The sequence below is a fragment of the Ambystoma mexicanum genome, chromosome 1p (genome assembly GCF_040938575.1).
Source record: "Ambystoma mexicanum isolate Mex_15411 chromosome 1p, UKY_AmexF1_1, whole genome shotgun sequence".
NCBI lineage: Eukaryota > Metazoa > Chordata > Amphibia > Caudata > Ambystomatidae > Ambystoma > Ambystoma mexicanum.
The window spans coordinates 1341178798-1341204315 of NC_090921.1; the positions used below are offsets into that span (position 1 = coordinate 1341178798).

At 47.0% G+C, this 25518-nt stretch overlaps 1 protein-coding gene across 1 annotated transcript in view; it reads left to right on the forward strand.

Moving 5' to 3' along the window:
• The first annotated feature begins 6461 nt into the window (after nt 1-6461).
• The window catches only part of LOC138454040 (urotensin-2 receptor-like), a 125475-nt gene continuing 106418 nt past the window's right edge, over nt 6462-25518 (forward strand). Inside the window, exon 1 of the mRNA XM_069607011.1 lies at nt 6462-8524. Within this exon, the coding sequence (XP_069463112.1) occupies nt 7388-8515 (1128 nt within the window). The 5' untranslated portion in view covers nt 6462-7387 and the 3' untranslated portion in view covers nt 8516-8524. The remainder of the gene's footprint in view (nt 8525-25518) is intronic.

The window sequence follows — 25518 nt, forward strand, 5'->3', positions numbered from 1 at the left end:
GGGCCTCCCTAACCCCAGAGTCCATGGACGGCCCTGCCGACCCCCGGGAAATCACCCCGACATTGCCGCTTAATGGTGACCAAAAGCTTTGTTGGGAAGCCCCAACAATAGGTGATATTCTTCTCACGTAGCCATTGAGCTATCAAGTTAAATATTCTTCTCCTGCATAACATTTTTTGTCATAGGACCTGAAATAGAGATATGGTTGCTTCGTGGAATTGAAGTGCTTTGGTGGTTCTGGCTCTCTTCGTGATCTTATCCTTCATTTGGTCGAAATTGACCTCATCAAGACGTCCGTAAGGAGATTTCCCCTCTGCTGGAAGGTTGAGAAGACCGAGTTCTGTTGAGCACGATTTCAGGCGAATCCTCTAGATCCGAAATCTGACTGAACTGTCTCTGAGCATATTCTTCCAATTTCTGGTCCGGCACCTTTTTAGGGATCGCTCGCAGGCGAATATTATTGCGACGGGTGCTATTCTGCATTCTCTTGGTGTGTGCATATCACTTCCATTTGTTCCTCCAGCCTTGTCACACAAATCGTCAATTCCTCTTGGTGATATACCTGTTTACAAATTGTGTTTTCTGCCACGTCCAAACGTGTTTCCATCGCTTTAACATGTTTATCCAGATCAGCTGTCAATTTTGAGAGTTTCTCTGCACTCCCTTTGTTTCTTGCTTTAATTCCTGCAGAAGGCTCTGTAAGCCTTGCTTTGTTGCTATGGATTCTATGCTGTCTGCAGGTTGCAGAAAACCGTATATATTTGTGCCATAACTGTGACCGGATGTTTGTCAGCATATTTTTGTAAGAGGGATTTATTACCTTGGCCCTTGGGTTTGGTCGGTGGCTTGGACATGGCATGGGATCTGTACTTGGCTCACTCAATGTGTATCATCAGGCAGGCGTACGCTGTAATGAGGAGATTACTCAGGTGAGAATTGCCTAAATATTGTAGTGTCTTTTGCTTCTTACGGAGCTGGTGGAACTCTGGAACTGACTGTGATAACTTGTGGTGTGTTTGTGAAGTCAAAGGGGGAAATATAGTACTGTTGGTGCTTCAGTAATCAACTCGCCTTCTTTTCCAGGCCCCAGATGGTTTCCCCCATCAGACCTTCTTCAAAGGTGCTTCTTTGAGTGATGAACACTGACTGGCCTGAATCCATACGCTAAAATGTGTTTGAATATTTTAATATCTAAATTAAGGAGCACAATTCGTCTATCGGATTGGCATAATTATGGTTCCTTCCTTGGTTTGGGAATTAATGCAATACTTGCCCCTCTCATTTGATTGGGGATATCTGATCCTTTTCTGTTTGCATTAAAAAGTTCAACTAAAAGTTTCATTATCCAAGATGACATTGCTTTAATGAGGACGATATGCCATCTGGTCTCAGACTCTTGTTCTTTTTCAGCCGAGACCCAAATCGGAATGATAATAGTGTGGGAGAGTTCAATAATAGAAAACCAAATCAGTACAGTTCTGTGTGGGCAGGTATGGGATCTGAATAGACCTAAACAGCTGCACCTTGGTATTGCTAGATCTGAAACCGGTGACAAAACAAATCAGTGCAGTTCTTGTCTGGTTGGTTCCTCTATGCGGTCTACACTAAAACATTTCCATTTTAGTGTGAATTGAAAAGCAGCATAGAACCAAATCGGTACTGTTCCTGCTTGGCTCACGGAAGGAAGATTCAAAGTGGTGAGAGGCACCACAGCTCCAGAATTTAAAGATGATCTCAAAACGGATGAAAACCTCACAGTGGAAAAATTCAAGGTGACAAATTCAAAGGCAGCAGAACTCAAAATGGGTACAGACGTCACAGTACCATAATTCAATGCGGTGAAACCTCACAGTGGCAAAGTTCAAAAGTCGCAGAACTCAAAATGGATGCAAACTTCAAAGTGGCAGAATAAGTGGGAACATTCAAAACAGCAAATTCAAATGCAGCAGAACTCAACATGGATGCAAACTGCACAGTGGTAAAATCAAAGCGGCAAAAATTCAAAGGAGAGGATAACTCAAAATGGATTCAAACTTTACAGTGGAAATATTCCAAGTGTAGTTGCCTAAACGTGAGAGCATTTAAAGTGCCAATAAACAAGGGCAGAAGAATTCAAAATTGATGCAAACTTTGCAGTGGCAAAATTCAAAGTGGGGAGGCCTCAAAGTGGGAGCATTTAAAGTGGCAAAATTGAAAGGCAACAGAACTCAAAATCGAAGCACACTTTACAGTAGCAACATTTTAATATCGACATTAACGACATCCCTTGCTTACCTCTTTGTGGTGCCATGGGTCAGTGGGCAGTTGCGGTGCAAGACTGGGCAGCAGGAGAACAGGCAAATAGGAATTGCCCTTATCCTCTGCCCTTGCTGGATACCTGGGTAAGGCTGCCTTGTGTCTCACCTATACATGCATTGTGCTTCCTGGGTCAGGTAACACCAACAAGGGCTGGGTGGGGGTGGGTGGGAGACCCTCAGAGGGTGTGTTGAAGGCGGCGGCAGGGAAAGTGGGCTGGTCTGCTGCACAACGCAGATGATGTTGGATGCAGCTAGGTGGGTGTAGGGTCGACAAAGTTATTAGCCTTTGGGCTGAAGGGGCAAGAGATGGGAGGCAAAACCTACTTTTGGGGCATGGGTTGCAACAGTGAGACATGCTTCCTCTCAGAGCTGTAGCGAAAAGGCTGGGCCACACTTCAGCGGCTTGCTAGTGGGCCGGTGTGCTTTCTGGGTAGCTGACCCTGAGGAATACCAATCAGGGCTCAAGGCGGGTGGACAGAGGGTTGGGAGAAGTCAGGCAGCAACGAAGGTGGCTGGCCTGCTGCACAATGCCGATGGCATTGGCTGCAGCTAGGGAGGTGTGGGGTCGGCAAAGTTATCAGCCTGTGGGCTAAAGGGGCAAGAGATGGGCGGTAAAACGTACTTTTGGGGCGCGCGTAACAGCGGTGAGACCTGTTTCCTCTTGGAGCTGTGGCAAGTAGTAAGGTGAGTTGCATATTCACAAGGACACTCTTATGACAAGTGCAGAGTGTGAAAGGCAGCTCCATATGCAGGATTTCACTTCATAAAAGGACGCTCAGGTGTTTAGCAGCATGCTGATGGATTGCTGCATTGTAAACTCCAGAAGTGTGTTAAATAAACAAACTACCATCCTATTCTTGATATTAAAAACTGAGTGTGCATTGTGAGACGGAAAGCAGCAATCCATCAGCATGTAATCCTTTTTTAAAAACCAATGCCAACTTTTGAAGCCATTTTTATGAAACAGCTCGAAATAATTATTTGCATCACATTAAAAGTTTCGTTTTTATTTTTATTTCTATATGAGGGATTCTAAAATCCAGACAGGGAGATTTGACGTGCAACGGAGTGACTGGGCTAATTGTGTGACTGCTTAGAATTTCCATTTGGCAAGGTTGTAGAAGCCCTGGCTTTTCTGATTTTAATTAATTCAAAGATGATGCAGTAATTCCATCTCTCAAAGGGTAATCTGCCAGTCAGGGCCCGATTCTCATGGAGGAGCAGTGAGCATGCTAAACAGCACGCTTCACTGCGTCTTTTCCTGAAGGCCAGGAACCATGTTTTTTCTGAAGTGGGCCTGGGCGTCAGCGCAATTCACCCACACCAAATTTCATGGACTGTCTGCAATCCGCCTGTTTTTGTAGAAAACAGGCTGATTACGATCCAGCAGCAGTTTCGGTAAATAGCGAGGTAATTCCAAATTTAACGAAAGTGCTACCGAGGATATATATCACCTGTGATATACATACATACATATATCTCACCACGCACCAGCACAATGGTGCGAATGACGGCTGGGTAAAGGAGCGCAAGGCACATTAATTAGATCAAAGCCCCCAGCTTTGCTGAGTGGCCCCTCAGTGAAGCTGGGGGCTTGTCATACTACCAACCGTGGCACTCCTCCACAACAGCGACCCGCACTGTACCATTTTGATACCATATATGGGCTCCACTTTTTTGCTTTTTCAAAAGTGGAGGAGTGCCACGAGAATGGGCATCGAAAATGAAAGATTCTGAAATTGCCGGTTGCTAGGTTAGCTTTCTGCACTTCCTAGCAACCGGCACACATATTCCGAAAGTGGCGCATTCATTCCGACTTCAGAACAATGCGCCACCTTCAGAATAGGTGTTAAGTACCTAAAACGTTACCAATGCTTTCTGCTACCTTTTTGGTACTTAACACCTCCTTGCGAATTGGGCCCTCAGAGTCTCCTTTCATAAGGTCTATGGGAAAAGCATAGTGTGTACCTTTGCCCTGCTGCATCAGAATCCTGATCGCAGTGCCTGCGGTACCAGTGGCAGGTACAGGGGTCACAGGTGCCCATTTGATAGCTGCAGTGACTGGCAGCCAAGTGTCTGCAGTACAGCGGCTGCATTTAGGATATGCATCCCTGTATGAAAACCTTATAGTTATGAGTCTATCCTACTGATGGAAGAGTCATCTTTAAATATAAGAGTTGTGGTATGGTGGATGGTATCTCTCAGAGGTGTTGCTAGGAGTGGGCTGGGGGGCTGTAGCACCGGGTCTTTTGGTTGTAGGCCCCAATACAACCCAAAGGCTAGCTGGTCCCGAGTCGAGACTGTCCCAACATTAGTGTAGCCCCAGATCTTTTTTTAAGGATATTCTCAAAAGTCTAAATTGTTAAATAATGTTTGTAATGTTATGTTGGTAAACCTGCATACATTGGGTTCATGTTATCCTGCTTCATAAATTGGGTACAGTGGATATTTTGGAGAGTTCGCCTTTACATGTCTTAATATAAAAAGTAGTACAATTTTGATTATTCCTCGTATATGTCGTTACGCAGACGTAAATCTTAAAAGTGGATTCTCAGTGAACTTTTAGAAAGAAAAAAAACGACATTCTCTTCCCAGCTTTACGTAAAGTGCATTGAAGCTAATAAAGCACGGGGTGATTTGCACGCGGCATGACTCAGGAATGAGTCTGCATTGCAGCTCTGGTTTCTCGGACCGCAACGCACTGCCAATGGAAACCAATGCGGCCCTCACAACAGGGGTTATGCTGAAGCAGGGGGTGGAAGAGCCACTGTGACGCGTCTAGCGCGAGTATGGAAGGGTGAAAGGGTGTACATTCGATAGGAGAGAGGAGGGCGTGAGCGGGGAAAGGAACATGCGAAATCAAACAAATGGGAAAACGAGCAAGAGGGGACATCAGTCACAGGAAGGTCTCAAGAGTGAAAAAGAGTTGAGGGGTGGAAGTGATGGGGTTACACAATTGGGGCAGACGGATATGCAAATAAGCGGGGCAGGGGTCACGTCCTAAAAATTAAAGTGGGGGACTCATCAACACACGCGATGGTAAGTGACGTCGCAAGAAATTAGCATATCAAGGTGAAATATGTACATTTCATTAAATCGGCTTTACATAACCCCCCCCCCCCAAATTTCACAGGGTGAATGGCATTGCCTTTCATAAAATCATCACACATACAAAACCAACAGAGGATATTATCTTCTAATAGTGTTTTTGAAAAAGTTAAAAGGTGTGCACGTTTTAAATTCCAAGAACCACTACAAATGTTTTCCCTGGAACATTCAGTTCCAAAATTGGACATTTCACCTTTATTGTTTTTCATGGGGGGGTCTGTGGGGTGGGAGAAATAGCGGAAGGACGTAAAAGGAAGGAAGGATAGCAGACAGAAAGAAAAAGACCAAAATAATGAAAAACAAGATGAAAGAAAGACAGAGAAACAAAAAAAACGAAGTAAAAAAGAAGTGAGAGATGGAAAGACATGCGGAGACAAGGAGGCGGAAAGGGAGGGCCAAACAAAACAAAAAAAGATCTTCAGAACCAAATAAGATGAACAGAAGAATACAAAAGAGAAAGTACAGAAATATTCTAAAATATGACAAGGCGAGAGTGAGTGAGGGAGCAGAGAAAATCAATTATAGAAAGCAAGCTAGAAAGCTGGAAACAGACATAGAGTGAGACAAAAAATGCGAACGATACATAGAACGAGATAAAGAAAGAAAAGAGAGAAAATGAAAGACAGCTAAAAAAACAGAAACAAGTTAAACGAAGAGAAAAGGTGACAGGGAAAAGCTGAGCGAAAAGTAAGTCGGGAAGAGAGAACTAAACAGACAGCTGAGAAATAGCAATGCAGGCAAGGAAAAGCCACCGAAAACAGTATAGATTGAGAAATAGACCGAAAGAGGGAATGACCCAGAAAGGTGGGGGCAGGCGGCAGGGGCCTGTTTGCAGAGAGCTCCTGAAATGCCAGTGTTAGCAGGGTGCATGGAATGTTAACATACGAGAATTCACATCCCAACTGCAAGAAAACATACAAGCAAGCAGAGAGTCGCGACAGATGACCGCAGAAGCCCGAGCTGGGAAGACCGGGCCGCAGTGGTCGGCAGCGGGCAGCGGACAGACAACCCACGGAGCTCTCCCTCCATTCCCGGGCCGCGGGGGTCTCCTCCAGACGCCAGGGGACACAGAGGTATCGACGCACACACCCCAAGGCTGGGGGTCAGAATGACGTTGGCAGCCCGTCAAATGGTACAGTCGCTCAACTAGTTCCAGCGCGAGACCAAGAAGAGGCACTTTTTGGAAATACGTCAGTGCACTCCCTTAGCCGCCGTCGCGAGCAGCGCGCGCCTTTCCCCAGAAGTCACGCGGCGAGACTAGAAACAGCAGCGAAGTCCATCAGGGCCACCTGCGGCTCCGCGTATTTGCCCGCCAGATGAGGGCATTTTTGGACAGTCTGTCACCTCCAACTGATTTCACTATTTAACAACGAGATTCTCGGCATGAGTATTCGGTCTCGCCATACCAGCCAGGCAGACGTTGGATAAATATTGCCGGCGCGGCCGTTGCATACAATTTGGACGCTTCCCCCTTAATTTCCCCGTCTTTTTGCTGAAGGCGAAGACCAGGCCTGGCCGTGCTGAGGGACATCTGTGAAGCCCCCCTTTGTGGCATGAGCAGGCTGTCGCTTCATGTTTGCTGGTGGTTGAGTGTGATCATGCATGCTCTCTCACGAGACCAGCGTTCCACAACGGGGGCTCGCCTGGGCACGTAAAGTTACCCATTCACACCTGAGGCTGTGACATGCGCCTAAACGCACAAGAATCAAGTTTCATTTTCTGAAAAAGCGTCAGGATCAGGAGGAGATCCCACAATCCATACAGAGCCAGTGGACGGTGGGAGTACGCGTGTCCTGGGATTTGTGGACGTCTGAGGCAGTGTCCATCAAACGTATTGCCTCTAGACAGAAGAACGGAGCCATATTCCTGGCAGTGGCATACCCAGTTATTCCGTAGCCCCATTCGCCCATTGTAGTCACGTGACAACCATTCTAGAACCGAATAGCTGAGCATCTTTGATAGGGAACCTCTGAAAAGCAACCATGGAGGTCATCGTAGACCCTTACCTGGAGTTCTATGTCAGGAATGGCTCCAGCAACCTCTCCGGCCTTGACTCGGCTTCCAATCGCTCTACCGATGACCTGATCATGACCTCGGTTACTGGGGCCATACTCTCCTTGATGTGCCTGGCTGGGGTGGCTGGCAATCTCTACACCCTCGTGGTGATGTGCGTGTCCGTCTCGAGCTTCACCTCCATGTATGTTCACATCATCAACCTGGCGCTGGCCGACCTGCTGTATCTCTCCACCATCCCTTTCATCGTCCACAATAGCTTCGTCAAGGACTGGTACTTTGGAGAGGCAGGCTGCCGGGTGCTTCTCACTCTCGACCTGCTGACCATGCATGCCAGCATTTTCATCTTGACCATCATGAGCACTGAGCGCTACATCGCCGTCACTAAGCCTTTTGACACTGTAAACCGCTCCCGGGGCTACCGCAAGAGCCTTGCACTTGCCATCTGGGTGGTCTCCTTCTTGTTGACATTGCCCATGATGGTGATGATCCACCAGGAGGAGAGGAGTCTGGATGATGGGACCATCAGGAAGCTCTGCACCCCGATGTGGAGCGACGAGCAGTACAAGGCCTACCTCACAGTGCTGTTCACCACCAGCATTCTAGCCCCTGGAGTCATCATTGGCTACCTTTACGCAAAGCTGGCCAGGGCCTACTGGCTCTCACAGACAAAGAGCCTCCTGAACAAGGAACTGCAGCGATCCCCCAAGCAGAGAGTCATCTTCATGATTTTTATCATCGTCTTGGCCTTCTGGGCTTGTTTCTTGCCTTTCTGGGTCTGGCAGCTTGTGCCGCTGTATAGCCCGGATGCGGCACGCATCCCAGTACGGACGGAGATCTATGTCAACCACCTGGTAACCTGCCTGACCTACAGTAACAGCTGCATCAACCCCTTCCTCTACACGTTGCTTACCAGGAACTACAAGGAGTACCTGCGCAACCGTCAGCGGGGCGGCTCAGGTTCCCTGCATCTTCGACGGTGGACCGGACCATCAGCCAACCAAGCCAGGAGGTCGCTATCTGCTGGGAGCCAGAACTGTACAGAGACACTCACTGTCAGCCAACTGAAAGGGCCATGTGATCGCATCAAAGCCTGAGCAACAAGAGTGAGTACATAAAGGATCAATATATATTCTTTTCATTTGCATATTGTGTACCCTGCAGAGACATACTGATCGTCAGCAAATCAGAACTTATAACAGCCATGTCCCACTGGAAGGTAGGTAGCAATGTTGCAGTCCTTCTACTTCTCAATTTTCCTCTCTTCGAGACTATAGCTTCTTTGACCACTTCACAGACCTCTTTTTGTCATACCCCACGTCCCATTGCTCAAGGAGGGGGTATTGGCATTCTTTTTTTTAAATATAACAATTTATATTGATTTTAATAAACAAACAATCTGAAAACAGATACCATGGCTTGATTGCTGGCACAATACAGTTTACAGCAAATATGGCACATCAGTGCAGGTGGTGGTTGAGCATAATTAAAGCAGTTCGTATAAGGCCGGGCGAAACTCCAGTGACATTCAGTTTTGCACCTCTGTTCTCGCAGGTTAGTCCAAGTGCTGGAACATGCCCATGCCCACAGTGTCATCACGGGATCAACCCAAAGGTATTGGCGGTTGATTAGGTGTTTTTGCACCGGCCTCGCTAAAGATCAGCACATCGGCTGGGGGGGAGGGGTTCACCCAGGTCAGTCCAGTTTCATGGTTACCACAGGTACTGGCATTCCTTATCAACCTTCTTTCTCACTTATCTCTTCGCCTTTGGCTCTCCTTACCTAGACTTCCTTTGAATTTTCCAACAATATCTTTGCTAAACCCTATCCTATTTCCTTCTTGCTTATCTATCGATCTCCTGGCATGGTTGGCTGCTTTTGCGAGGATATTGATAATCTTCTTTCCTATATTCTTCCTTCTTCCACCCCTCTAATACTGCTGGGTGACTTCTAACTTCACCTCTTGTTGATACACTCTACTCTCCCTTTCCTTTCAATTCTTAATTCCCATTTTCTCTATCCTCTTCCTACTCCACATTTCTGGTTCCTGTCTTGATCTTATTTTCGTTTCTTCCTGTTCTGCCTCTTCTGTTTCCTCACTCCCAGTTTATCTTTCCGATCACCATCTTCTTCCTGTGTCACTTTTTCCTCAAGTTTCTTCATGTTCCACTGTCTTTGCCTCCACATGATTGTTCTATCGGTGTGATTTACGTAACTTTAACTCTTCACTCTTTACTTCTACTTGCATCTCTGATCGTCCTCCTCACTCCTCTTTTGCAACTTTACCAGCTGATGAGGCTACCTCTACTCTTTCTCCGTCTCTTCATTCCCTATACCCCACATTGCCCTTTATTCCCACTCGTAAACCTTCTCAACCATGGCTTTCTCCCCATCTTTGCTCTATGCGCTGCTTTCTCCATCATCTTGAAAGACACTGGCTCAAGAATAACTCTACAGCAGACTATTATTCATACATTACCTATCATGCTCACTCTCTGCTAAACACCTATATTTCTGATTGCCTACATACACAGTCTGCCCATCCTAGGCATCTTTTTCAAATAATTTTTCGTCTTCTGTCTTCTCCCACCCTGGACTACTCTGCTAGTTATGATCTCTCTGCCTCTGACTTCGCTCAATTTTTCTCCTCTAAAGTGGTTTCCCTCCAATCTGATATTGAAGCTTCTATCTCACCCAGACTTGCAACTTCTTTTACTCAGGCTTCTTCTGCCTCTAACCACGGCTTTCCAATGCTGACACTTCTCTCCTATTGGCGAAGGCCCACCCAACAGCTTCTCCTACTGACCCAATTTCTTCTGCACTTATCCTCAAAGTCTATCATTCTTTGGTGCCCTACCTCACTTTCTTTAATATCTGTCTCTCAACCTGAAACTTTCTCTCATCTTTTAAGCATGCTTCTATCATTCCAATTTTAAAGAAACCTACCGCCGACCCATTACTCGTCTCTAATTTTCACCCTATCTCCTTGCTACCCTACCATATTCCTAAAATATTACTTGAACGGTTGGTTTACTTTCAAGTTTCTACTTTTGTTTCTAATTCCTCAATTCTTCCACAATTCCAGTCAGGCTTTCGTCCTTGTCACTCTACTGAAACTGCTCTTCTCTCTGTTTTGAATTCACTTCATTTTGTATGCTATTCTAAACACTCATCCCTTCTTATTCTCTTGGACCTGTCTGCTGCGTTCAATGCTGTTGATCACTCTGTACTACTGGCGTCCCTCTCTTCCTTTGGTTTCACAGGTTCTGTCCTGTCCTGGTTTCAATTATATCTGTCTCAAAGAACCTTCTCTGTTTCATGGGCTGGCAAATCATATGAATCTTTCATGCTTGCTCATAGTGTTCTGCAAGGGACCGTCTTGGGCCCTTTTCTGTTCTCTCTTTACACGCTATCTCTTGCTGCTGTTATTTCTTCCTTAGGTCTGTCGCACCACTTTTATGCTTATCATACAAAAAAATGTCTTTCCTTTTCTTCTTTTTCCTCCACTATTCACCACACTCTTTCTGCTTCTCTTTTAGCCATCAAATCATGGATGTCTACTCACTATCTCACACTTAATGCTGGGAAAACAGAGGTTCCCTTTTTCCCCTCCAACACTCTTCTCCTTTCTCTTCCTCTGTCTTTTATTTCTTTTCACCCATCTCAGTTTCCAATCTCTCCTACCGCTTGAAATATGGGGCTTTATCTTGACTCTAGCATATCGTTCTCTCACCACATTTCTCTAACATCACGCGCTTGCCACTTTCATCTACACAATATATGGAAAGCTTGCCAATTTCTTACTTTTCTAGCTTCAAAACTGTTGATCTCTTTCTTGATTTTCTCCCGCCTCTTTTACTGCCCCTCTTCTCTGTTTGGGCTTCCAACCTCTCGTCTTGCCCCTCTAAATTCTGCCTTTAACTCATCTATTCGTCTTCTCTGCCTTATTTCCTTCCGAGATTCTATCTCATCTTCTCTCAGTACTCTTGGCTGGTTACCTTTTCACTCTCAACTCAAATTACATTTTCTATACCTCGTCTTCAAGTCCCTCTAAGGACTTGCTCCTTACTATCTCTCTGTCTTGGTATCCTTCTATACCCCTTCTTGTTCTCTTCGGTCCTCTTCTCAATTTCTCCTGGTAGCACCTCACCCCCCCCATGTGCTCAATCTTGCTTTCGTACTTTCATGCTTTTAGCTCCTCTACACTGGAACACCCTCCCTTATTTTCTTAGTTTCATTTATGTCTATCCTCTATTTCGTAAGTCATTGAAATCTAATTTTTCTCTAACATGCTTACATTGATTGCTTTTTTATTTTCTATGCTTATTCATTTTATTGTACCGCTCTCCGTTTCTCTGTAGAGCGCCTTGGCTTAAGGCGCTGTATATGAAACATAAATAAATACAAATACAAATCATCACGCATCCAGCTATACATGTCGTGTTGCTCACTTTTCCTTAGTGCCTCTGACCTTTCAGGGACACAGGCCTATGGGAAACTTTCCAATTTTTGGGTTGGTCTGTCTGCTTCTATATCTTCAGCACTATACTAAACACTTGTACTTTTACAAGAAGCAAGACTGCACGCCTAGGAAAATGACCACACGGCTTATGCCCACCGTAGCACTGAAGGGGCAATTCTAGGCAAACGCCCAACAGGAGCACCAGAATGTTTACAACACTGGAGCCCCCCTCCACCCAAAGCATTGCCATTCCTCGGGGTACAGTAGTTAATAGTTCGCAGTGTTAGACACCCCACAACACCAATAGGGCCCTGCTGCATCGACCTTTAACCCTGCCAGCTGCAAAAAAACACTGTCAGGGGACTAGTAGGAACACGTTTGCATTAGCAACATCCATAGCAAAGCAGGGCACTAATACCACTTGGGTATTGGCAGTGGTCTACTAGGAACATGCCTGTAATACTAAAGCTTTGCACGGCTGCATCTTCCATAGCAGCGGCTACACACAATTAGGAAAAAGCTAGCACAGGTGGGTTACTCCCTAGAGCGGCACAGGTAGGAATGGAAACACTGCAGCAGTCCCGCTGTCACTGAGCGGGCAAGCATAGGAGAAGAATAACGTTGCCACCATCGCAGCCCCATCACACCACGTGTAGCCTGCAGAGACAGGCGTGTCAGTGTTGGAGGTCACAGAGCAGGGACATGCTAGCAGAAGCTCTACACTACACTGCTGCTATTCCATAGCACAGGCAGGATACTGTGCTGCTAGGGGGAAATAACACAGGCGGAAGGAATCCTGGCACCAGCAGGCCACAGCTAGGAAAAGCCGTAGCATAGCTTGAGTTTCTCCATAGCAGCGACGGGACACTGCCAGGAGAAATATACCACTGCTGGTGTCCCATCAGCAGCACTTCTCAAGCCTGTGAGTACCTCTGAGGAGCACCGGCAACCGCTAAGACATCGTGTACACTGCCAAAGTTCCCACAATGATGACGCACTGCTCGGAAAACGTTTGCACAGGCAAGTTACTGCTGGGTGGCACTGGTGAATTTATATATGTTGCAGTATCTTGCCAATAAAGAGGGGCTGCCACAACTTCACACACACACACACACACATTCTTATTGTCTTATTGCACAAAAACCCAGACTCATTTAAAGTAGAAAAGGTTACCCGGCTCCCTGGCCTTACAAACTAACAAACTATTTTAAACAACCAATTAATAATTCAACACTTTCATTTCTCCCAACAATTAAATAATTAAATAAATCCACTTCCTCCCTAACAATCCCTTGGTCCCTACAGTCTCCTTACCACTTCTCAATGCGTCCCGTTTTCTCCCCGGGGCCATGCCCCTTCAGGTTCAATACCTGCTCCCCCGGGGTAGCCCGTTTGTGCAAACAGCACCACCCCCATCCTTTCCCGCGCCATTCCCCCATTGTGCTTCCCTCCCCCCACACCTAAAAGGGCCATGCCCCCGGCAACCAAGCAACTTCCCCAACCCATAAAAAACTCCCCTCTACACCAATCTCCCCCTTCCTATGACCTGCAGCCAGTCTGACCTGCCACATCAGCAACAGAAATTTTACATCACAAATTCCCCAACTAGTGCCCCAACCTGTCACACAAAACTACTGAAACAATACAGACCTTAAGCAGAGACTAAAAACCCTGTGAACATTTTGAAAAGAAATAATAACCCAGCAGAAACCAAATTGAAGGCCCCCCAACCCCCAGGAAAATAAAACCAGATACCTGACATAACCCAAAAAAGGGGGTGGGAGGGCGGGTCAATCTAAAGTCCCAACCGTCGCCTGCTTCCCGAACCTTCCCTGACCCTTAAATACCCCCCCGGGGGGCGCGCTACGCGCAGGCCAACTCGCTGGCTGTGCAGCGCCAAAATAACCCCGGGGGGGAAACGCTTTGCGTTCCCCCTGGTGCTCCCCATTTACACCAGATCACACTGCTGGTATATAGCATAGAGAGCGTGATGGCTCCGCTGAGGAGAAAGTCAGCCTACTTTAGATAATGTGTAATGTTATTGCCATGAGGACGGTCAGATGGCTGCTGTCTTATCGATCTGTTGAGGTGAGAGTCATAGGGCCTAATTGACAAACATTTGCACTGGATCAAATCGGGCGTTGCCCTTGAACATTTCAGATTTGCAATTTGCACCTAATCTTTACTACCCGATTCACAAATCCAGAACAAGGCTTGAGCATTGATTTGTGAATCACATTTGCATGTGGCATCTCAAAGGTGCCCCAGGCATACCCAGATTGACTCTGATTCTAAGGCATCCGAGCCAGCAAGAAGTTAGGGATGTATGTTAAAAGAACGTAGATGAAAAGCTCGAATTGCAAAATACAAAGGCCCACTCTGCCGCATTTTGCTATTTGAACTTTTCATTTCTCTTTTTTTTTGGCCCCCGCTTTGTTTCTTGTATGCAGGGGACACCCCTGCAGCCCCCAAACCTGAAAGAAGACCAAAGGAGGACTGCAGGGGACACCCCCGCAATGCCCGCTCACCTACCTCAGAATTTTCGGATACTGTCATTTATACCTATGATGAATGGGTGAACCTGGATACGATCTTTTGGGTTGATACCAGAAGTTAGCAGGTACAAATCAGAGATGCTCACAAGTATCTGCTGGTTTCCAAAGGGTTTTGCCATTATAAAACGCTTCTGTGAATTAGGCCCTTACACGGCTGTAAGCATACTGAACAGCACAGTGGTATAGGACTGCTGCAAGTATGCTCACACTTCAGGAGGCCTTTGCTGTGTATAGTATGTGCCATGGCAATGCTGGAAGTAAGCTCTCACTGCTGGAGTCATGTACTGCATATATTAAGTGCCAAGGCAATGCTGGAAGTAAGCTCTCGCTGCTGGAGTGTGATGAATCAACTTCCGGGGCATCAGTGGTCCAGGGGTGAATATCGGTTTCTAAACCATCATTCAGCCCCACAGCACTAGTACACCAGAAGGGATTCGAACAGATTGGAAATACAAGCAAATTATAAACCTGCTTGTCCAATTTTGGTAACGTGGACGCAATGGCAGGCTTATCTCCAAAAGGTTGTGGATCGTTGCTTAGTTGCAACACAGCGAAAATACAATGATTACCCAATGATAAAAGGGACTGTTCAGTCAAGGTTGTATACAAATATATACTTTATTATTATCGCAACAGACATTTCTAGCACACTATGAAATACAACCCACCCTATAGAGGAATGCAGAGGACAGTTTCAAAGAAGGAAAAGGGATGCACTGTGGATACTGAAAGGAGGGTAGTCAATATAGTAAATAATCACAACAGTTCAAGGATACTTGGTTTCCGCCTAAAGGGAGCAACAGCTCGTAAAATGTCACTAGAGGCCTGTGGTACATAGGGGACAGAACCACAACGTACCTTGTGCTGTAGATGTTCTTGGTGCTTCACAGGGTCAAGTCGGTTTCAGGGTGCTTTGCAGCTTCTGCGACAGAGTTGAAGACAGGAGACAGCTGCAGGTATCAGGCGGCAGACAGTTTAGCGAGCGAAGCTGGACAGATGTCCGCAGGCTGGCCTACATGGCGGCTCGGGGTCAGGAATCGTCTCAGTGCTGGTTGGCGTTTCAGTGCTGGTCGGCGTTACTGAAGCCCTTGTTGCGGCATCTCGGATGGCTTTAGCAACTGCCGTGTAACAATAGTCAGCAGTGCAGTCAGTTGAAGCACAAGTGGCTCGACTGGCTAGAAAATGTCCTTTATGATGGACGTCCGAAGATGCTCGTTGTTGCACTTCTCCTAGCTTCTTCACTGGGCTTGTGTTGTCTTTTAAGGCAGACGGCCCAAAGCCTAGGAGTGTGTTTCTGGCAGCTGCCTTATCCTTGGTTTAGGGTTGAGAGACTCTCTGACACTTGCCACCTAAGAAGCTTCTGCAGAGCCTACCTGGGCAAGCTGAGTGTTGTCTTGGCATGAGTTCTGGAGCTGCTGGAGGGTCCTCTGGATTCAGTATCTCACTCTGTTCCCTGGGAGATGTTTAGGGGAGGGATTTTGCTTCCCTCTTGGAGGTCCTGGCATTCTTTCACTGTCGGAAGATGTAAGGCAGACTGTACCTTCAGCTAGGGTCCAATGATGAGTTCCTCCTTCTGCTTCTGGTGAGGCCTTCAGATGATCGGCCAAAAGAGGGGCTCTGCCCACTTTTAAAATCAAATGGACCGCAGGTGTTCGTGTAGACTAAACCTACCTTAATTAACTTATCCTGGGTCCCCACCAACAATCTTCTGTATGCATGAGGTCATAACCAGAGTGCTTTGCAACAGAAAATGGAAAGGGGTGAAAACATGTCCCACCCATCTTCCTGTCTGTTGTGGATCAAAGGGTCCCTCTGGTTAATGTAGCTCTCTGTGGTTCCTGATTAAAGCAGAGGTCTCCCTTGAGGCTGCGCCAAGACCAAACTTTCTGTCTCAGTCAAACCCAATACTCGTATCTTCTGAATGGGGTCCCCCTGCAGCGATGACTACTGTAAACACGCACTGTCAATCAATACTGAGGACAGGAGCTGGCTTCAGGTTGACACAGTGCATATGAAAGGTTGTTAGGGTTACCTGTCTCCTTTGTTAGCCTCTATGCGGCCAGGAACCCATGTGAGCCTGTTAGAATTACCATGTGAATGGTATGCAAAATTGCTGCCACCAGCTACAGGGCTCAACATAAGGACAGGGCAGATCCATGAAGCTTTTGTCAGTCAATTCGGCTGGCCCATGGCAGGGGGAAGGTTTGGCCCTACCCTTTTGGAGATGCATCATGTACTACACCTGTCAAGTCCCAACTAAACATGACTGAGGGGGACAGTGCCTGTAGGCTGTGTCTACCCAAATGTTACAGGTGATACGTTTCTCTGCCACACCTCAGGAATAATTCTGCGCTGGGTGTGGCTTCTTAAGCACCCCCGCATCTCCTGTCAGTGTCCAGAGGACCCCACCGGGTAGACCGGTCTCTCCCTAATCATTCCCTCTCTACCCATGGCCACCTCTCTTCCCTCGTCTAACCCACCCCCCACCTTGCGCCATTCCCGAGTCTCTTCTCACTACCCCAGTGCTTTCATCCCCCTTCGGTTTTGTCCAATCCACGCCCCATGGTGGTTTCCTTTCTCAGTTCTTTCTATTCCCCAAAATAACTATCATTCCCTCCTCAAGTTCTTCCTATGCCCCACATCTTAGCCCCAAATGCTTTAGCTTGCCCCCAAACTCCTTCTATTGCTAATCGTTTCCATCCCCAGTACCCTCATTCCCTTCGGTTGTTTAGTCCCCCAATACCCAAGTCTATGCAACCGCCCAATTAATTCCAGACCCGAAATCCTTACTCCCCCCAATGCCTTTCCACCCCATCTCTTCCCATTTCCCAACTCCTTCCCATTCCCCCAATTCTTTCCTTACCCAATTCCTTCCCTGCCCTCATTCTTATCCATTCCCCAAACCCTTTCCTTTCCCAATCCTTCCTGTAACCAAATTCTTCCTGTTCCCCACTACTTGCCCCTTTCCCAAGTTTTCATTCCCCCATTACTTTTCCCTTCCCCCATTTGCTTTCATCCCCCTTCTCCTGAGCTTACCACATGCCCTCCCGCATTGGAGTTGGAAGGCCATCCAAGCCCCCTACCCCTGCCCCTTTCCCCGGGCCTTCCCTGAGTCTAGTACTCCTGTGCGCCATACATTCTAAGCTATTGGCTCTGCAGTCCCCTTTGTGGTATCTGGCAGCGCTTTTTCTTGGGATCACCATGTAACATCCGCTGGGCAGTGCTGGAAGGAAAAGAGACATTACAAGACAGTAACAGGACCATGCATCAAAAGAGGGAAGGGTGGGCAGGTTCCTCTGAGCTGGAGGGAGCAGGATCAAGAGGGCGCACCTTGGCCCTTATATAGCCCCCACTCTCTGGCCCTGGCCCCATCTGTTGCCCTTCTGTGACATGCTTCTGCCACCCACGTGGGTGGGGGGGTCATCTAGTCTGTCCCTCGTTCCTTTCCAACCACTAAGTGCGGCGCCCGCCATTTGCCGTTGCGTCTGCCTGGCATTGCGGGGACAGCCCACAAATGCGCCCCTGCCCCCATAGTTGTAAGCATCCATCACCTCACTCATCATGCTGGGCCTTCCCCATTGTCCGGCTCCCCCCTCCTGCACCCCTGAAGGACCCCTTGGGAATTCCCCAAAATAAAGAGGCAGGGCCAGTTTCCAAAGGTGGAAGTCACACATGCTGCAGCAAGCTTTATTGAAGTATCAAGCCAGGACAGGTGATCTGTTTCTCCACCACACCTTAGGAATAATTCTATGCTGGGTGTGGCTTCTTAAGCACCTCCCCCCCACATGACTGTCCACGCCCTAATTACTAACAATTAGACGGACAGGAAAGAAAAAGAAAGAATATGCCTAATCCATAGGACAACCAGATACATAGAACAAGAATTGTAAGGACTAAGAGACATATAACCCACTAACCCAAAAGCACAAATTTCTGCATACTTAACTCACACAAAAAATGCACACACCCACCCTCTCGCACGGCAAACCGCACGCACTTCACCACACTGCAAAAACAAACACATAACTCGCACCAACAGCACACGAGGATTCACATCAATCCGATATTCACACCCAAGCTCAGTGCATGGTAAAAACCGAACTGAAGCTGCCAACAGGACATCACTTTTCTCACTTTCCTACTCCATCTTCACCCAATTAACACCCACCTCGCCCTTGCCTTCTTGTTTGCAGATCCGCCTGAGCGCCTGGGGACCAATTCCGTTGGTGACGATGCACAGTACAAATACCTTTAACATTAACAGAATACACAGGTCTATGCGTATGTCGTGCAGTGAGCATAGGACATTGTGTGTAGATTAGTCTCACACATTTTCCAGAGGTTGATCTACCATTATTCAATTTCATTACAAACATTTTAAAAGAACTCAGGTGAGCACAAACCCACCGTGTGGATGGTCGAATTCCTCACATTGAGTCCTTTGCTGTCTGTAGTATGTTCTATGGCAATGCTGGAAGTATGCTCTCACTCAGTGCTTTAAGTGGGCCGGGACCTGCCGGGGCCCTCCAAAAAGTGGGGCTGAGCCGAGGCCCTGCACGACCCCCGGTCCCACCGAAACATTGGCGGGATGTTGCGGCCGCAACAGGAGATGCTCCTGCCATGAAGTCAGGCTAGCTGCCAGAAGTTTGCAGGCAACCCCAGTGATGCTGTGCCTGGCTGCCACTTCCTTCAGTCATTTTAACTGAGGCAGTTACTGTCCCTTTGTTTCCCCAGGTCGCCGAGGCATCTTTAACCCTCGGCGAACCTGGGGATTCCCCAACATTTTTCGAGGTTTATAAAAGATGGCTTGAAAAGTACACAATTCAAGCCATCTTTTATAAAGCTTTGCCGACTGACAATGTTGTCCATAGTCAAAGCTTTATAAAAGATGGCTTGTATTGTGTACTTTCAGAGCCTTCTTTTATAAACCCAAAATGTTTAAAAAGATGGCCTGAAAACGAGGCAAACCGTAAGGTATGCACACAAATAAATATACATGTTATATGCCTGTGTGGGTACCTTACTATGGTTTGTGTACTTTGCAAGCCATCTTTTCTAAACATATTTCTATATTTCTATGTTTTGAAAAGATGGCTTGCATAGTACACAAACCATAGTAAGGCACGCATACAAATATATGACATGTATATATATTTGTGTGCAGACCTTACGATTTGTGTAATTTTTAGGCCACGCCCCTGTTGTACATGAACAAAGGGACACTGCCCCTTTAAGAGCACCAACAGAGAGAGAGTGGGAAGGGAGGGGGCTGGAGAGGGAAACGGCAGTTGGTGTTAGGGTGTGAATAAAGGAAGTTCACGGCAGAGCAGGCTCCATCTCTTCATTGCATGCTTATGAATGAGAGAGAGTGAGAGCCTAAAAGCCCCTCCCACAAGCCACGCCTCCAAATGAGTCCCCCCCCCCTCGCCCCTTGATTTCTTACCCCACGTAAAGCCCTGCTCTCACTGCTGGACTCATGCGCCGTATGTGTATATAGTAAGTGCCGTGGCAATGCTGGAAGTAAGCTCATTTGGCAGGGGTACTTTCACACCATTTCTTGGCGTAGGTAGGCTCATGTTTTTGGAGTGACTGTATGTAGGAGCAGCGTTAGCACAGCGCAGGATGTTCCCGTGGCGACCGTGATGGAGCGCTGGCCGCCGGAGGGCTGCAGACAGCTGAGACCCTCAACCCCTCACACCAGGGAGGCGCGACCTAAGGAGATCCCGGGACCGAGATGGCTGCCACCTCTGATCCCGCGGCAGCAGGTATGCGCGCCAAACCAGGAATGCAGCCAGAATTAGGGGCCCTGCTACAACAGGCGAGTACAAAAATAAAACACGCGTAAGCCCCGGACCCCGCAATGCCAGAAGGCGAGGCCGCTAAGTTCCTGACCAGCCTCAAACCTAGACACCCCCAACCCCCGCACGGGTGCAGCTGAGCTGACGCATCGTACGGCTTATCCAACCGGGCGCACTAAGAACCAAAAAAAAGCCGTTATTTTTTTCTTTAAACACACCTTTACATGCTGCTAGAGCGATGGAAGTATAACCTCCGGGATTTTCTATTTTAAAAGAGCAGGTCGGTCTCAGTCTGCTATTTCAAACCAAACTCGTTCAATATATATTGCCGCAAAAGCTCGAGATGAGGTTTTAGAGGAAGTTCAGGAGGGGGAAATAAGGGTACCCTGGGACAATATACATCACATCACATGCGTCTATCTGAAATGTGTGTGCACGATAGAAAATACTAGATACCCATCCATGAGCCATACATGGGCCAAATTCACAGATCGTTTTCCAATGGGGTTTTGCCATTATAAAACGCTTCTCTGAATCAGGCCCATGACGTGCCCCAACGAACAGATTTCTTTTATCATAAACCCCACAACAGTACCGCACTCTAGTCAAGACACGTTGCTCGGATGTTAGTTGGATGGTGTGATCCCTTTAAAGGGGATGGGCGCGTACTATAGAGTATTTTGGGGCATATTAGTTGCCGACTTTTTATTTTATAGTAGATTCGGGGAGTAACATCAGTGAGAAATAGTCAGAAGGTCAAGGACATTTTTCAGGAGGATACAAGGTTCTCCCATCAGGGGAATTTTGAGAACTCAGTGGTAATTGTGATTTGCCATGTTAAATAGTGCAAGCAATACAGCCTCCCACCAGACTCAATAGGTAGTACGGACCACCCATGAATAACACTGATATATTCACATCCATGTTACAAATGACAGAGTCCACAGAATAATGACCTTGGCAGGCAGGACCACCAACATAAGTAGATCATTATCAGCACCTAATATGCCCATGTGCAATGCTTGGCATTTTCAATGATGCTTAGTTACCACACCATTCTTGTGACAAATCCACCTCCTGGGTACCAGTGGTCCAGGGATGAAAATCGGTTTTTAAACCATCAATCAGCCCCACACCTCTAGTACACCAGAAGGGATCTGAACAGATTGGAAACACAAGTCAATTATAAACCTCCTTGTTCAATTTTGGTAACGTGGACGGAACGGCAGGCTTATCTCCAAAAAGTCGTGGATCGCTGGTTACTTCCAACACAGCGAAAATACAATTATTACCCAATGATAAAAGGCACTGTCCAGTCAAGGTTGTATAAAAAATACCTACTTTATTATTATCACAACAGACAGTTCTAGCACACTACGAAATACAACCCACCCTGTGGAGGAATGCAGAGGACAGTTACAAAGAAGGAAAAGGGATGCACTCTGGATACTGACAGGAGGAAAGTAATCCATCGCAGTAGTTCAAGAATACTTGGTTTCACAACAAAGGGAGCAATGGGTCATAACATTTCACTAAGGGCCTTCAGAGAAGGACCAGGGGGTGGAACCACAATGTTCTGTTGTGCTGGTAGAAGTTCTTGGTGCTCGACAGTGTAGAGTCGGTTTCAGGTAGGCAGTTCAGCAAGCAAGGCTGAACGGACGATTGCAGGCTGCCCTACACAACGGCTCGGAGTCAGGAATCATCTCAGTGCTGGTTGGCAGTGCTTTAGCGATTGGTTTGCAGCATAACAACAGTGAGCAGTGCAGTTGGCTGCAGCTCAAGGGTCTCGACTGGCTCAAAAATGTCCTTTAAGGCAGACAACGGTAGAAGCTTGTCGATGCACTCCTCCCAGCTTCTTCACTGGGAGTGTGTTGTCCTTTAAGGCAGACGGCCCAAAGCTGAGTAGAGTGTTGCAGACAGCTGCCTTGTCCTTGGTTTGGTTCAGAGACTCTGGCACTTCCCACTTAGGAAGCTTGCTGCAGAGCCTAGCATGGCCCACAGTGTGCTGGCTGGGTGCTGGTTCTGGAGCTGCTGGAGGGTCTTCTGGATTCAGTATCCCCCTCTGTTCCCTGGGACATGTTATGGGGAGGGATCTTGCTTCCCTCTTCGAAACCCTGACCTTCCTTCACTGGTGGAAGATGTAAGGCAGACTGTACCTTCAGCCAGGGTGCAATGCTGATTTCTTCTTGCAACTCCTTGCAAAGTCTTTAGATGATCTGCCAAAAGAGGGACTCAGCCCTCTTTTAAAGCCAAATGGGCCACAGTGATTGGTGGAGACTAAGCCTACCCTAATGAGCCAATCCTCGGTCCCCACCAACAATCTCCTGTATGCATGAGTTCATAAACAGAGTGCTTTGCAACAGAAAGGTAAAGGGGTCAAAACATGTAATACTAAGTCCAACCCATCTCCCTGTCCGTTGTGGATCAAAGGGTCTCTCTAGTTAATTGAGCTCTCTGTGGTTCCTGATTAAAGCGTCAGATCCCTTGAAGTTGTGGCGTGACCAGACTTTATGGCTCCTGCAAACCACATTCACGTACCTTCTGAATGGGGTCACCCTGTGGGGATGACTACTGTAAACAGCTGTCCCAGACATGAATGCCAGTTCACTGCCCTTGATACTGAGAGGCAGGAGCTGGCTTCAGGTTGACACAGATGCATATCAAAGGTTGTTGGGGTTTCTGGTCTCCTTTGTTAACCTCTGCAGCCAGGCCCCATATGGGTCTGTTTGAAGTATACTCTATTAGTAGCGCTAATCGTGTTAATTGAGCCTTTGCCAGTTAATTAGGCTGGCCATGACAGGAGGAAGGTGTGGCCCTCCCCCTTGTGAGATGACAAGGTGTAATCCTGGCTGTCATATTGCAACTAAATATGACACAGGGACTGTGCCTGTAGTATGTGTCCACCCAGAGTACACAGGTCTATGAGTATGTTGTGCAGTGAGCACAGGAAAATGTGTGTGGATAAGCCCCACACATTTTCTAGAGGTTGATCTACCATCATTCAATTTCATATAACATTTCAAAAAAGACCAGGTGAGCGCACACCCACCATGCGGATGGTCATATTGCTCAGAATTCCCAGTTTCCAACATACCCTGCTTGTGCATTATGCCGTTTCCATTAGGCCACGTTTGTCCATCCTCAACAGATTCTATTAAACCCAACGAGTGTAACTGTAAGGATTGACATTAAGCCCACCTAGCACAGCATTAGTGCTTTCCATTATGCCCAGCTAGAATATCATGGGCAGTCCTCATTATGCGCATGAAGCACATCATTTTCAGTTTCCATTGTCCACAGTTTACACCTTTTTCAGTTTTTGTTATGATCAGTTAGCATGTCTTTGTCAATTTCAAGTCTGCCCTTAGAATACAACATTGTCAGATTCGAGCAGTGTCCAGTTAGCACCGCATGCAGTTTCCCATTATCAAATCAATCAAAAATCTGTATATTTCGACAGGTGTCATGAATCCACGTATAAAATACAACCTGCCCATAAACGTTCAGAATCCTTACAACACAATGAGCCTCATTATGACCCAGGCGCTAAGTGTGTAACGGCGCCGTAAAAGGCTGCAGCGCCGTTAAACACCTAGCACCTAATTACGAGGTCCCTTTGCGGGACCCGACCTTAAAGGCTGGTTTTACCAGCCGTTAAAGTAGGGACCCGCAAAGGGACCTTGGTGCTAATTACGGTACCGCAATTTGCGGTACCTTAATTAGCGCCTTCCTCATTCCCATTGAGCCCTATGGGGCAAAAATGGGAATGGGGAAGGGCCATGGCGGCATCGGGAATTACCGCCGAATGGGGTGGTGATTCCCCATTCGGGCATGGCGGACTCCGGCATGGACCATGGTGCTAATAGCACCATGGATTAGCGCCGGAGTCCTAATGAGGCCCAGTATGTATGCACTATTGATCATCATGCGCATTTCGAAATTAAAAATAACAGTGCTCACTCAAAGCAACCTGAATAATTACATCAAGTCACCTTAGTTCTTATCAATGTTTTCATGTGGGGTCATTCTTTTTTTTCAAATAGCTTAATAGTGCATGTACTACATCAAGGTTCATGGCATTTTTACAAAGTGGTTCAGCCTCTAGTAAGGCCCTCACCTGATGATTATTTAAGCATGTTTTTCATTCCTGTTGTCGCACAGCATTATGAAACGCGTTTGTCTTGGAAGCAAGACAACGCAGCGCAACACAGGTTCGAATCCCGATCCCGCGTGTTATAAATGAACAATAAAATAAATAAAAATAAAGGTCACACAACACAAAATGTTGGCTAGACTCTTCGACAGTGTTACATGCTGCGCAGAGGGCAGAGTGCGCTTGATTCCATGATTTCACAAACGTCATAACTGACAATATGCCTATCATCAGTTTAATTAATATTGTTTGTACAAAAGGAGGTCGTATTTCATGAAGGAAATTCTCAAAACATTATATGTTTTTAATCATTTGTTATACTCTATACAATTTTCTTTTCGTACAAGTTCTCCAGGTTAACTCCCCAGCCCAAGCACGAGAGGTGTGTTTCAATTGTTGATGAGTATTGGTAGTGGTAGCTGCGTGCATGCTGTGTTCCCACTAGTCTCCCACAATGGGTCTCTGGATCTTTTTATATTATGTTTGGATCTTAACTTGATACAATAACAGACAGCTCTTAATTTGGCCAGCTCATCTATTTCTATCCGTCCTAATTCGGAGTGTAGGACTCTTGTGGGAGTTGATCGAGGAAGGCATAGTACGCATTTTGAAAACCTGTTCTCCGAGACTGATAGACTCGTAATGTCACAATGCCCGCATAACCTTGCGCCATATTACGAGCCCTCTCTAGCTTTCATTTTAAATACAGTTAGGGCTGAACTAATTAAAGAGAGCTATGAAGGAAAGCATCTCGGGGGCGCTGAGTACCTGAATTTCCAGATGATTATAAATATCATATCATGGTTACGGTGAAGTATCCAGGCTGTCCAATGAACTGATGATGAATGAGTGACGCGAGAAACCAGCCCAACACCCACCCGTGATACCACTGGGTCGGAGGTGAACCGGCTCCCAACACCATGGGTGCTCACTTCCCTAATTAAAGTGTCATCAGGACAGTGCAAGCACTGACAGGGAAGGCGAGTCTTGGCTGGAGCGAAGATTCGAACTCTGGAAGTGGTAGAGCCCAGTAAGCTGCAAACTCTTAGGAAGGTGAAGCAGACTGCAGCAGCAGGTGGGGTCCACAAGGCAGAGCACCCAGGCAGAGGCAGGAGGCCAGGCACCAGAACCC